General features: G+C 37.9%; 1 protein-coding gene across 1 annotated transcript in view; it reads left to right on the forward strand.

The window, feature by feature from the left end:
• Positions 1–7,469, forward strand: part of BCAS4 (breast carcinoma amplified sequence 4) — a 60,579-nt gene extending 53,110 nt beyond the window's left edge. The window contains exon 5 of the mRNA XM_069072413.1: positions 6,948–7,469. Coding sequence (XP_068928514.1) covers positions 6,948–7,052 — 105 coding nt within the window. The 3' untranslated portion in view covers positions 7,053–7,469. The remainder of the gene's footprint in view (positions 1–6,947) is intronic.
• The last annotated feature ends 5,703 nt before the right edge of the window (positions 7,470–13,172 follow it).

Consider the following 13,172-nt stretch of genomic DNA (forward strand, 5'->3'; position numbering starts at 1 on the left):
AAAATGATGAAGAACACATTAATAAAGCAGATTAAACTTAAAAGTATGTCCTATTTTTTTTTTTTAAAGAGCCAGCTGATAAACATTTACTATTACACAACTGCTTCTATTCCTATTCGGCTTTGGTTATGTTTGTGTGATTCTTTGTGGCCGCTAAGCCTAGAATGCTAATGTGATTTTAGGATGCATTAGTGCAATGCCCTTGTCAGATCACCTCTAGAGCACTGGTTAGTTTTAGAAACCACATTTAGACATTGAGAAGTTATATGTCATCAAAAATCGGGGCTTAGCACAATGCCTGACACACAGTAGATACATATTTGTTTATTGACTGACTTAATTGCAGTTGGAAAATTGTGTGGCACTTTCAATATCTGAAATTAAAATTAATTTTTTTACCATCATCATTCTTCTGGTGATGTTATTTGGGCACAAATCATAGAATACCACAATCTCTGGAAAATTAGAATTACAGGTTTCCAGAGAATAGTCAATGGCAATGGAAAGGATAGATGGGCAATGGAGAGATGTATGGTGAGCAAGTAGGCTGCAACTTATTAACGATGAGTTCTGTGAAACACATGGTGGAAAAGATACCACCTAGCATCTGTATGATTGGAAAAAGAGGTTAGCTGGTCATATAATGAGAGCTATAGATAATAGTGTTACACTGGTATCCATGAGATATAAGACCTAGAAGAAAGCCTTCAGCATCCCCTGAGGAGAATTTTTTGGGAAGAAAGGGACAAGAGTTATACAGGTTGAAGAAGCATGGTTGAATTATGGTTTATACTGTTGGAGGGGATGTACCACATCAGTGACATCTCAGATCCATTAAAGAATGAAAGTGCAGCCTTTCATCCTACTCAACACAGTGGGGAGTACACTTATGGTGGTACAGGCTGGGATGATAGAAATAGATCAAGAAGAGTTTAAAGAAACTCATTATTTTCCCATAGATAAGTGATCCAGGGATATGAACAGGCAGTTTTCAGAAGAAGAAAGGCAAACTATCAACAACCATATGAAAGAATGCTCCAAATCACTAAAAAACAAGAAAAATACAAATTAAAAGTTTTCCACTTTTACCTCACCCCTGTTAGAGTGGTAAAGGTGCCTATAGTTGAAAATGGTAAATACTGGAGAAGCTGTGGGAAAATAGGAAAACTCCACTGTTGGTGGAGCTGTCGATTGATCGATCCAGTGGATCTAGAAATAATGTAGAATTTAAAAAAAAAAAAAAAGACAGTATATTGTACATACTCTTTAACCTAGTGATATGAGTATAGGACTATATCCCAGGGAGGTCAAAGGCAGATGGAAGGGTCCCACATATACACAAATATTTATAACAGTACTTTTTATAGCAACAGTGAACTAAGTAAAGTGAAGGTCCATTGACTGGGGAATGACTGAACAAATTTTGTTATATGAATATAATGAAATATTTTTGTACCTTAAATTATGGATGTACAGAATTCAGAGAAACTTGGGCAGGCATGTATGAACTGAAGCAAAGTGAAGTAAGCAGGATGAGAACAGTTTATACAGTGAACACTATAATACAGAAGAAACAATGTGAAAAGATTGATTAATCAGTGACTAGTAGACCTCAGAGGATATACAATCAAGCATGCCTCTTAGCACTTGATAGAAAGGAGTTGTACTATAAATGCAAAATGAGGTAGGCATTTGCAGGCATAGCCCAGTGTTGATTTGTTAACTGTGCTTATTTGTTACAAGGGGTGTTGGGGGAGGTTACTGGAGAGTAAAAGTGATGTAAAAAAGAACATTGTTATAACGTTGGGGGAAAATCATTGCAGGACAGATATCCAGCAGGACCCTTCCTGGATGATTCTTTCCTTAGAGATCAATCAGAAATAGAATCCTAGACTACATGAACCACAGTGGCATTACTCAAGAATATAATTTCTTGGGGCAGCTAGGTGGCTCGGTGAATAGAGCACCGGCCCTGGAGTCCGAAGGATCTGAGTTCAAATATGACCTCAGGTACTTGACCCTTACTAGCTGTGTGACCTTGGGCAAGTAACTTAACCCCAATTGCCCTGCCCTCCCCCCTCCAAAAAAAACAAAAACAAAATACAATTTCTTGTTCTCAGTTCCCCATTAACTTGTCACTCTCCTCGAAGTGGTCTGTTGGACACTTCTACCTCTTATACTATACTGTGTTCCAGGTTTGTATGGTATAGATTGGCTTTGTTGCTTTTAGCTGTGCCCCCCTCCCGTTTTTCTTTTTTCAGTTAGGAAAAGGCCATATGTGCTACAGAGTGAGAGTAGGCCATTGTGAAAGTCTGGTCCTTCCACAAGATAGCAGATCCAGAGCCCTAAGGAAACTCAGAGGCCATGTAGTCCAATCTCTTTATTTCATAGATGAATAAACTGAAGCCAGGTTTGGTTAAGTGATTTGCCTAAGATGATGGGAGGATAAAGCATCATAGGTGGGATTTGAACCAAGGTCCTTTGACTCTAGGGCCAGCATTTCTTCCATTGTCTGATGCTGCCTTTGGCTTATAACATTCTCAGTTTGAGTTTCTACCTTTCCTCTGTGATTGGCTTAGTGCCAGCTCTGTGTGGATGGTGATAGAAAGGTTAGCAGTATTCTGGGACAGTTCAGACCTGCCCCTTTATCAAGCAGTAAAATAGAACACAGGAGGAATGAGTGAGGCTTCTCAGGTTCTCCTATCAATTATGAAGAATTAGTGAGCAACCACATTGGAGAGACAATCTTGGTAGAGTGGGAAGAACATTATAACAGTGGTCTTATGGGTTTACCGAGTGACTGGGCATGGTTGATTTAACCTTTTCAAGGTTTTGCTTTATCATCTAGAAAACAGGGAATAATGATACTTGTGTTAGGTGATGGTGGGAATATTTTAGGAGTTGTATCCACATTACATGTAGCTCACACCTCAGAGTGTCCTTATTTGAAATGGATTTGTCTGTTTCCTCATTCTTTTTAATGAAATCAACCCAAGGGGCTCTACCATTTTCTGCTGTTGCCACTTTCTGCTCATTCCATCATCTTATGGTTCAACCTCAGCTTAGGCAATGACTTGCCTTGGCTTCCCAGAAGGCCATCGATTATCAGACCTGTAAAAGCTCTTAGAGATTGCCTGACCTTGTCCTTCTGATAGACTGTAAGCTCCTTGAGGGGAAGGCCTATTTTTGTTTCTCCTGTAACTTGACAATAGTGCCCATTGCTTGGTGAACCTCAACATTCTGCACAGTAGAAAAGCTAAAGGCCAGCAAGTAGCTCGCCTAAGGTTACTTTTATTCTCTTATTTGTATTCTTTTGTTACATTATTCTTTTTATCTTTATTCTTTTATTTTATTGAATGAACATTTATTAGGCACCTGCTGAAGGAAGGCCACTGTGCTAAGTTCTAGGAAGTTACAAAGTTTCAGTTATAACATTACTCCTTTTCTTGTGAAGTTTACAGTGCAATAGGAAGATTAGACAAATGTATAAGCAGCTTATAAAAAGAAAGTGGAAAATGAGTTCCTAAAAGATTCCACTTGATTCTGGGTGTGGGGGGGAGGTTTTTGGTATATCCAATCTGATAATGTATTCCAATGCTTGGCAAACCTTATGTTTGCTAATAAGAAAGTTAAAGAAATCTAAGCTTTGTTATAATGAAGCAAGTAAGCATGATGGAGGTGATGCTCTGTGTGGTTTAGCTCCTCAAGAAGATTCCATCAGAAAAGGGAAGATGGGGCTTAGTTACAGCGTGAGTTAGAGACAGAGCTGGGACTGGCAACTAGGTCTTGTAGCTCAGGACAGGCCAATCCAGTCTGTGAGGAGTTTGATGGGGGAATCCTAGCCTTTCGAAGGGCCTTTCCTGGGGTGAGAGAATGACCAGTGAAGGTCTAAGCCCTCGGGCATTTCCCCATGGCTTCTTAGCATCTAGTGCTTTTAGACCTCAAAAATGCTGCAGGTCCTAACAAGGGCAGCCTCAAACTGACTGGGTCTGAACTGGATCTCTGGAGGCCCTGGTGCAGTTGTTCTTAGGAAGAGCAGGGCGCTGGCCTTTGGCTGTGGCAATGAGGTTAGGTCAGAATCTTGCTTCCTGATGAGGTTGGACTGCCAGGCTGGGTGCCTGGGCCAAACCGTGTGTGTGTGTGTGTGTGTGTGTGTGTGTGTGTGTGTGTGTATGACAGGTGATTCATGGTGGGCCTAAGTCTAAGCAGAGTGGATACAAGTTTTTCAATGTTAACCAGTAACCTTATAGTTGTATTAATTTTTGAAATTTTCAGTTCAACGAGGTGCTAGCTCAAATTTCCAATTCTGTAGCACCTTATGATTGTAGTAGTTGTTTTATATATTAGTAACAAAGAATGCAGTGGAACATAAGGACCAGAGCTACTATACTTGTAACAATGATTTTTAGATAGATCTGCAATGTCACCTCATGTCTCAGGGATAACTGGACTTTCACCTTTGTGGAGAATAGAAAGATGATTGTGACCAGTCAATCAACCCTACATTCTTCTATCTTCAAGAAAGGTATTGGACTAGGTTTATACCCATCAATTACAATAAAATATCTAGTGATTTGATACCCTTTTTTGTAAAGTTTAGCATAAAAGCCACTTTCTCTTGTTATTAGGTTGGGGGAAAGAAATAGTCCTACCCTAGACCTGGAGGGTAACAATTAGCTTAATCTCTGCCAGTTTGGCTCCCCTCCCACCAAATGTTTATTAGATAAAAGCCAATCACAGATAGCAAGCAAAAATATTGATCAAAGAAAGCAGTAAAACAGCAATGGGGAAGTCATTCAAATTCATGTAGATGATAGAACACACACAAGAGTGAGGGTGCTCTAAAATCTGAGAGTGTGATAAAATCTCAGCTCATCTCAGCTGAGAAGAGAATGATCTCAACCACTCTTAGCAATCTTTGGGGTACAGGTACTGAGAATCAAGGGATATGATAGGAGTGCTAACTCTTTCCCAGATACTTATGGCTCTGGGGGGTTTTCTGTACCTCTACTTCTTTCTTCTACAATCAGGAGTAATTTCTGCCTATATATATGCATGTCATGAACTCAGAGGTCTCTCAGTCAATCAGAACACAAAAACTCATGGGGTGGTTTTTGTGGAACCATAAAACTCATGGATCCACATTATTTCATTTGATCCTTAAAAATGTCCTTCTCTATGAAGGAAACATATGTTACCTTAATTTTACAGATGAGGAAACTAAGGTTCAAGTAAAGGAGAAAATCATAGGATTTAAAGTGGGAAGGAATTATAGAGATCCTATAGTCCAACTCCCTCACTTAAAGTTTTTTAAAATTATAAGCATTTATTTTTTTCTCCCTACCTTTCCTGCTCCCACCCCTACCCTCCTCCCCAAACAAGAAGAAAGGAAAACATAGCCCTTGCAACAAATATGTTAAAGAGGAAAAAAATCCCCACATTGGTCATGTACAAAAATGTATGTTAATTCTGCATCTTGATCCCATCATCTCTGTCAGGAGATGAGTAACATGCTTCATCATTGGGCCTCTGGAATTGTGGCTGGTTGGGTCATACAGAGATAGATAGATAGATAGATAGATAGATAGATAGATAGATAGATAGATAGATAGATAGATAGATAGATAGGTAGGTAGGTAGGTAGGTAGGTAGGTAGGTAGGTAGGTAGGTAGGTAGGTAGGTAGGTAGGTAGATAGATTAGATAGGTAGGTAGGTAGGTAGGTAGATAGAGCTCTGGGCTTAGAATCAGGAAGACTCATCTTCATGTGTTCAAATCTGTCCTCAGACACTTACTAGCTATGTGACCCTGAGCAAGTCACTTAATCCTGTTTGCCTCAGTTCCTCATCTGTGAAAATGATCTGGAGAGGGAAATGGCAAACCACTCCAGCCAAGGAAACCCGATGAATAGTCAGACACAACTGAAAAGATTCATCAATAACAAAAACAACAATTATGCCAATCATAGTTTTTAAGCATTTCAAAGTTGTCTTCATAATGTTCCAATTTCCCCATTTTACAGAAGAAGAAACTGAGGCCCAGAAAAGAGACTTATCCAAGGTGCAAGGAAGTAAGCTGTTCCAGGAAAGCAGAACTGTAATGGGTTGTAGGGGCAGGTTTTGGCTTGATAGTAAAGAAAATTTCTTGACAGCGAAAGGTCAGTAGAATGAGCTGTATCAGGAGGTAGAGGGAAGGACAACTTGTTAGTGATGTTGTAGAGAGAATTCTTCCTGAGGTAGTGGGATAGTAATAGATGACCTCTGAGGTCCCTTTTATATCTGAAATTCTGTGATCTTTTGAGATGTTTTCATCTAAGTTCTTAACAATGCTCTTAAATAGGACAAGGTCCAGGACAAAGTTCTGAATACTTTATTAGAGATCTCCCTCCTAGAGGCCATCCTTGACCACAGTGAGTTACAGATGCCATCATACTGGTTTTTCCAGATGTGTGATAGAAAAAGAATAGACTGAGATTTTCTTCTGTCTCCCCAAAGTCAAGTGAGTAAGAAGCTGCTGCCCAGCAGAGGTCTTCTGGGAGAGGCAGGAGCCCTGGAAATAAACAAGGATGGCAATTTTGGATCATGTTCTTCCCCTACAACACAGAACAAAGTGATTTACATTAGCAGCATTAGGGGAGCATTCTGAGGCTAGAAGAGAATAGAATGGCCATGTTAAGACCAAACAATGGCTTAGAATTAGCCCTTTGGACAATGGTAGAGGGGTTAAGACTGGGCCAATTGAGCACTGAGAAACTGTCCTTGTATCAACTGGTAGTATAAAATATAAGCAGAATAAGAGAAGTTTTCAAAGGCCTCAATCAGTTATAAGTCATTTATTGAGAAACTACATGACTCCACAATAACAGAGCCTGTAGTGTCCAGGGCTATAGTGTTTAGCTAAGTCCCTCGTCTCACTTAACCTCTTTGAAAAGTTATTCTTTTGATTTCAGAAGCAGCCCACCCCAGTTCCACAGATGTATGAACTGCCTACGCTCTACAGAACTGAAGACTACTTTCCCCTGGATATGCCTGGAACAAAGTGTCAAATACCATAGTGAATGTCCATTCACTTGCAGCTTTTTCAGAGATGCTGTTTCAATCTCCTGGTTCCTGATGGTTGAGAATGAAATACCAAATACCACATATTTAATAGCTCAGCTTTTTAAGAAAAAATTTTAAACTTTTCTCTTGCTTCTTTATAAAAGATTTTGTGTATAATGCAGCTCAAAAATCATATCTGTGCCCATGTGTCAGAGATTAGCCAGATAGACTTTTGAATGTTAAAGTGCACACTCTCTGGATGTTGTCCATAGGCATGTTTTCCTTTTCTACTTAAAGGTGATCAATAAGAGGAATAAAAGTCACAGCCTTGTCTTGTTTACTGTGTATAGTTGAGGTTAATTTATTTCCTTTTTATTTGTAAACTCAATAAAGAGCATCAAACACCTGGCCTTGATTGGTTGTAAGAACAATAGGTGTTGGCTATTTTCTCTGTATGTTGGCTTCTTAGAAAATTATTCCTGTCATAATATTAAACCTGACCCATCTCAAGGGAGCTGTCCTTGATATTCAACATGGTTGTGTCCTGTGCTCCTCTGCATAGGATAGTTCACACCACTCACCTTTGTATTTTCCATCAAAATCCAAAGGTTATCTGGTGATTACAAAGGTCTCCAAGCTATACACAATTTAATTTTCTCTGATGCATAGACATTAGCCTTAAAACATCATTTGAGCCTGTGTTTAATATTGTTTTAATAATTAAAAGGGTATGAAGGTAGTAGCTGAAAACTTATCTTTTATTTTTTTAAAGCAATCGGGGTTAAGTAACTTGCTCAAGGTTACACAGCCAGTTATTTCTGGGTGTGGTGCTAAGTATCTGAGCCCGGATTTGATCCAGATCATCCCGACATTAGAGCCGGTGCTCTTACTCATTGAGCCACCTGGCCATCCCTAAGCAATGGGGGTTAAGTAACTTGCTCAAGGTTACACAGCCAGGTGTTTTTGGGTGGGTGCTAAGTGTATGAGCCTGGGATTCAATCCACAAGTCATCCTGACAGTGGAGCTGGTGCTCTTACTCGCTGTGCTACCTGGCCGCCCCTGAAAACTTATCTTTGTAAGAAGGGCGACAATCCTTCTTTAAGAATGGTGTTGCCTAAAGCCTACAGATAAAAGCAGAGAGTATTTTTACGCCAGAGTTAAGACTAAATCTTTTGCTGTTATACTACTGGTTTTCATGCAAGGAAAGATAAATAAGTGACTGATAGGTTAGACCTCTTTGTTGGGGAACAATTAACTTTCAGCGATCTATTATTCCCTGGAGAATTTTCCTTCTTTGTCTCGGTTTTCCTGTGTTGTTTATGTCCTTGAGAAAATCCTGTATGCCAGGCAATGCTAAGAGCTGCCTGAGGTCTTAATCACAAACATCAAAGAAAGGTTTGGTAGTGTTACAGTGCCTTTGTGCACTGACTATGAATAGTGACCTGGGTTACAAGGGCAGAGGCATATCAGATATGACCTTTGAATGTAATGGATGGAACAGAATGGATAAAACATTTATCAATTGTTTTATTAAGAGAAGGGAGGTGATGAGATCAAGAACATGAGTAGAGAGGCTGGCACTGGCAATAAGAAGCACCTTGCCCTCCAAAACTGGAGCAAAAGAGAAGGTAAAGGAATATGATTAAGTGATTTAAACTGTAGAATTTGGAGGGCAGGGAGCATCCAACAGAAAGCTATGAAAACATGAAATTAGGTCCTATACTGAGAGGGAGAAGTGAGGTGGTGGTATAGGAGGCTTGGAAAGAAAATAGAAAGTTTGGTTCTAAGCATTATTAGCTAATATCGAAACTCATACTTTTTTTGTCTAGCCACTCCTTTCCAAATTTTAAAAAGAAGGCAGAAAGTTATTTGTGAAGTTGATTTTTTGAAACTGTTAGACTTTACATTCATTTTCAGATTTACATTAGATTCCATCTAAGCCCATCATTCAAGTCTGTCAAGGATTTTTTGGACACCACTTCTCCTAGCTTTATGTAATCTGCAAATCTGATTAGCAATTATACCCCCTCCAGAGTCACTAAAATGTGAATACCTTTTGACCCAGCAATATTATAGGTAGGCAACAAGGTGGTAAAGTGAACAGAGTGCTAGGACCTGGAGTTAGGAAGACTGGAGTTCAAATATGGCCTCAGACACTAGCAGTGTAACTCCAGGTGGGTGAGTCACTAAGCCACTGTTTGCCTCAGTTTCTTCATCTATTAAATGGAAATGGCAATAGTACCTACCTCCCAGGTTTGCTGTGATGATAAAGTAAGACAATATTTGATAAACATTTTGCAAACCATAAAGTACCACATAAATTCTAGCTATTCTTATAACATCATACCTGAAAGAGTTAAGAAAGAACCTAGAGGTACAAAAATATTCATAATAACACTTTTTGTCAAAAAGAAATGGAAAATAAAGGATCCATTCATTATTTGGGGAATGGCCAGGCAAATTATAGTATATCATTGTAAAGGAATATTTTTGCATTGTAAGAAATGAGAAAATTCAGAATAACCTGGGAGGACTTGTATGAACTGATGCAGAGTAAAGTGAGAAACAGGAGAATAATTTGTACAATGACTACAACATTGTAAAGAAAAGCAGCTCTAGGGGCAGCTAGGTAGAGCAGTGACTAGAGCACTGGCCCTGGAGTCAGGAGGACCTGAGTTAAAATCAGGTCTCAGACATTTGACATACTTGCTGTGTGACCTTGGGCAAGTCACTTAACCCCAATTGCCCTGCCTTCCCCCCTCCAAAAAAACAAAAAAAAAGGCAACTCTTAAAAGGCTGAAGAACTCTTTGGTGCAATGACTAATTGTTTCCAAATGACTGAAGATGAAACATACTTCCTCCCACCATTTACCAGAGAAGGGATGCATTTTTTAATATGCTCAATGTGTGGATTTTCTTTTTTGTTTGTCATGTTTACTGATTACAAGGGAAATTTGTTTTTTTTGGCTAGGAGAGGTAGAATTAGGAAGAAGAGGTAGGTAGTGATAGTGAAGCAAAAAAAAAAAGTTTAAAGCGTCATGAAGCTTTTTTTTTTTAAAGCATAAATGAGTGTTGTACTTTTGCCAGAGTTCCCCCCTCCCCCATCTATTTAGATAATCATATGGTTTGGGATATATTACTTTTAAATGTGATTAATTATATGGATTATTTCTCTATTGCTGAACTATCTTTGCATTACTAGTAAAAACCCTATTTGGTCATGAATGATTTCTTAGATAAATCACTGTAGTCTATTCAACAAGATTTCATTAAAATTTTTTGAATCAATATTCACTAATATTATTGGCTTGTAGTTTTCTTTCTGTGCTTTATCTTTCCCTGTATTAGGTATTAGGGCTATATTTGTCTCATAAAAAAGAATCTAGTACAATTCATTATTTCTCAGTTTTTGAGAATAATTTGCGTAGTATTGGTACTAATTATTCTTTAACAGTTTGATAGAATTCTCCTGTCAATTCATGGAACCAGGATTTTATCCCTTTACAGCTAGTTTTTTTCTCCTGGGATTGGATTATTTAAGATCTCTATTTGGTCTCCTGTTAGTTTGGGTATTTGATCTTTTTGAAGGTATTTCTCTATTTCTTTTGTGTTCTCAGTTTTAAGACAGCGGTCAGGCAGATCTCAGAAAGCCTAGAGCAGCCCTCTCAAATATAACTGTATTCTGATAATTCTTTTATTTCTTCTATTTCCTTTTTTATGATTTTGCCTTGTTTGACTGCTATTTTGTTGATATGATTTTCTGCCTTTTTCATCAGAGGAAAGGTTTACCAATTTTAGTAGTCTTTTCAAAGGATTGTCTTTGAGTTTTATTTATAATTTCTAGTTTTTTTGGTTTCTAATTTATCTCTCTTCTAATTTTTCCATCTCTTGTGCTTCTTTTGGGTTTATTTGTTGGTTTCTTTTAATTTAAAAATGCTTATTCAGTTAATTAATCTTCTCTTTTTCTATTTTGTTAATATGTTTATAGGAAAATCATTTCCCCACTAAGGGCCGCATTAGCTGAATCCCAGAAATTTTGGTGTGTTGTTCATCATAACTTTCTTTTACATGATGAGTAGCTGTTGCTCTGATTTATTCTTTGATTCACTTATTATTATTTAGGATTTCATTCCTAAGTCTTCATTTTGGTCTATGCTCCCTGAACTTACCATTTTTTATTGCATCATATTCTGTAAAAGATGTGTTTACTATTTCTATCTTTTTACATTTATTTGTAATATTGCTGTGACCTAATATGTGGTCAGTTTTCATAAAAGCTCCATGTGGTGATAAGAAATAAGTATAATCTTTAGTGGTCCCTGTCACAAGTCTTGTAGCTTTAGTTTTTCCAATAATTTGTTGAGTTTTATATTTTCTCTTTGGTTTACCTTTGTTAGACATCTAAAACTGAGAAAGGGACATTGAAATCTCCTGACACTGTTGTGTTATTGTCTATGTTATTTTGTGATTTAATTAATGCTTCCTTTATGCATTCAGATGCTGATATTTGGAACAGATAAGTTTAATATTATTAAATTTATTAAGCTTATTGATAAGCTTAATATTATTATCCACATATTCCATAATGTAGTTTCTTCATTAATCTCTTTTTTTGTGTGTTTTAAATGTTTACTTTTGCTATGTCTGTTAGCATGATTATCATTCCTACTTTTTAGGATTTACTTGATATATCAAGTAAATGTAATGTAAATTACTCAAATTTTATAAATTGCAATGTAAATCAAGCCTTCCTTTTCCTCCCTTCCTACCCCTAGATGTGCAGGGAAGAGAGGTTTGGGCTACACTTCTTTCTTTCCCTTTCTCCCCAGGGCTTCCTTGGTCCCATCAGAGGCCACAGGGGCTGCTCTAGGCTTTCTGAGATCTGCCTGACTGTGTCTTAAGATGGCTTGAGGTAGGGGTAAAGTGTGATGAGACAGTCCCCAGTTGTGCCTAGGAGCCCTCAGTAGCTGGAGCCTGGAACAGAAGCAGGTTCTTGCTCCATCCTTCTGGACTGTAGACTCACCTCATGGGGGTCCTTTGCTGCCTATGCTAGAGGTGGTAAATCCTTCCCTAGTGGTTGCCCCTGCCAGTCAGTGCACCCACCCCTTCACCTGTTCTTGATTCTCCTGCTCTTGCACTCCATGTGACTTTGCTTAATCTGGTGACTTCACACCATATTAAAATCTTTTCCTGCCCTCTGAGGGGCTGCATAAAAAAAATTTTTTTGAAAAAAATGTAAATTTTTCCAGCCTCTCATTTTTATTTTATGTCTTTGTTTTTAAAATGTTTTGTGTAAGCAGCAGATTGTGAGATGCAATCTGCCACTCTTTTTCATTTTATTGGATTATTTATTATATTCACATTTAAAGTTATGAAAGTTCAGCTTGTATTTTCCCCCATTTGTCCCTAAATTCCCTCCCTCCCCCAAATTAAGATTTTCCCCTTTTTCTCTGTAAACACAGTACTATGTCTTCTCGGTTATTTTAGTTTACTCTATTTTAAGGCAACTCTAGTCTCATCAACTCTCTTCCCCTCACTTTCATGTCTTCTTTCCCCCATTTATTACTCCTTTTCCCAATTTTGGAGTTTGCTTAACTTATTAATTCCTTTGTCTTTCTTGCTTTCATCTGGTTATTTACTTCTCTTTTTTTTCCCTCAGTTAAGTAAAGTAAATTACGCCTTCCTCTCCCCTTCCAGTTGTTTTATTTTTAAAACTTCATTTCCTGTACCTTTTTCTAAAAATGATTTCTTCATTCTTTTCATTATTTATCTTCCCTGTCTATTCTAGTCTTTTGTTCTTTAATTTATGGACTTTATACTTATTTTGTTATTCTCAGTCTCGATACTCATCTTAGAATTAAAGCTTCTAAGGAGCTTGTTTTTATGTTACTCCTTTATAGATCTTGTCCCTTTTTTTCTGCTGTGCTTCCCTCTCAGAAATTTCAATTTCTGCAAATGATATAGAGGATATTGTTTCACAGTAAGATTTTCCCCATGAACCTGATTGTAAAGTTCTTTATTAACATTTGCCCTCCCCATGGTAATTTTTTTTTTAAAGCAATCAGGGTTAAGTAACTTGTTCAAGGTTACATGGCCAGTTATTTTTGTGTGGGTGCCAAGTATCTGAGGCTGGA

The sequence above is a fragment of the Petaurus breviceps genome, unplaced genomic scaffold (assembly GCF_028583685.1).
Source record: "Petaurus breviceps papuanus isolate PSGF00001 unplaced genomic scaffold, PetGlider_PUasm1.0 90847, whole genome shotgun sequence".
Taxonomy (NCBI): domain Eukaryota; kingdom Metazoa; phylum Chordata; class Mammalia; order Diprotodontia; family Petauridae; genus Petaurus; species Petaurus breviceps.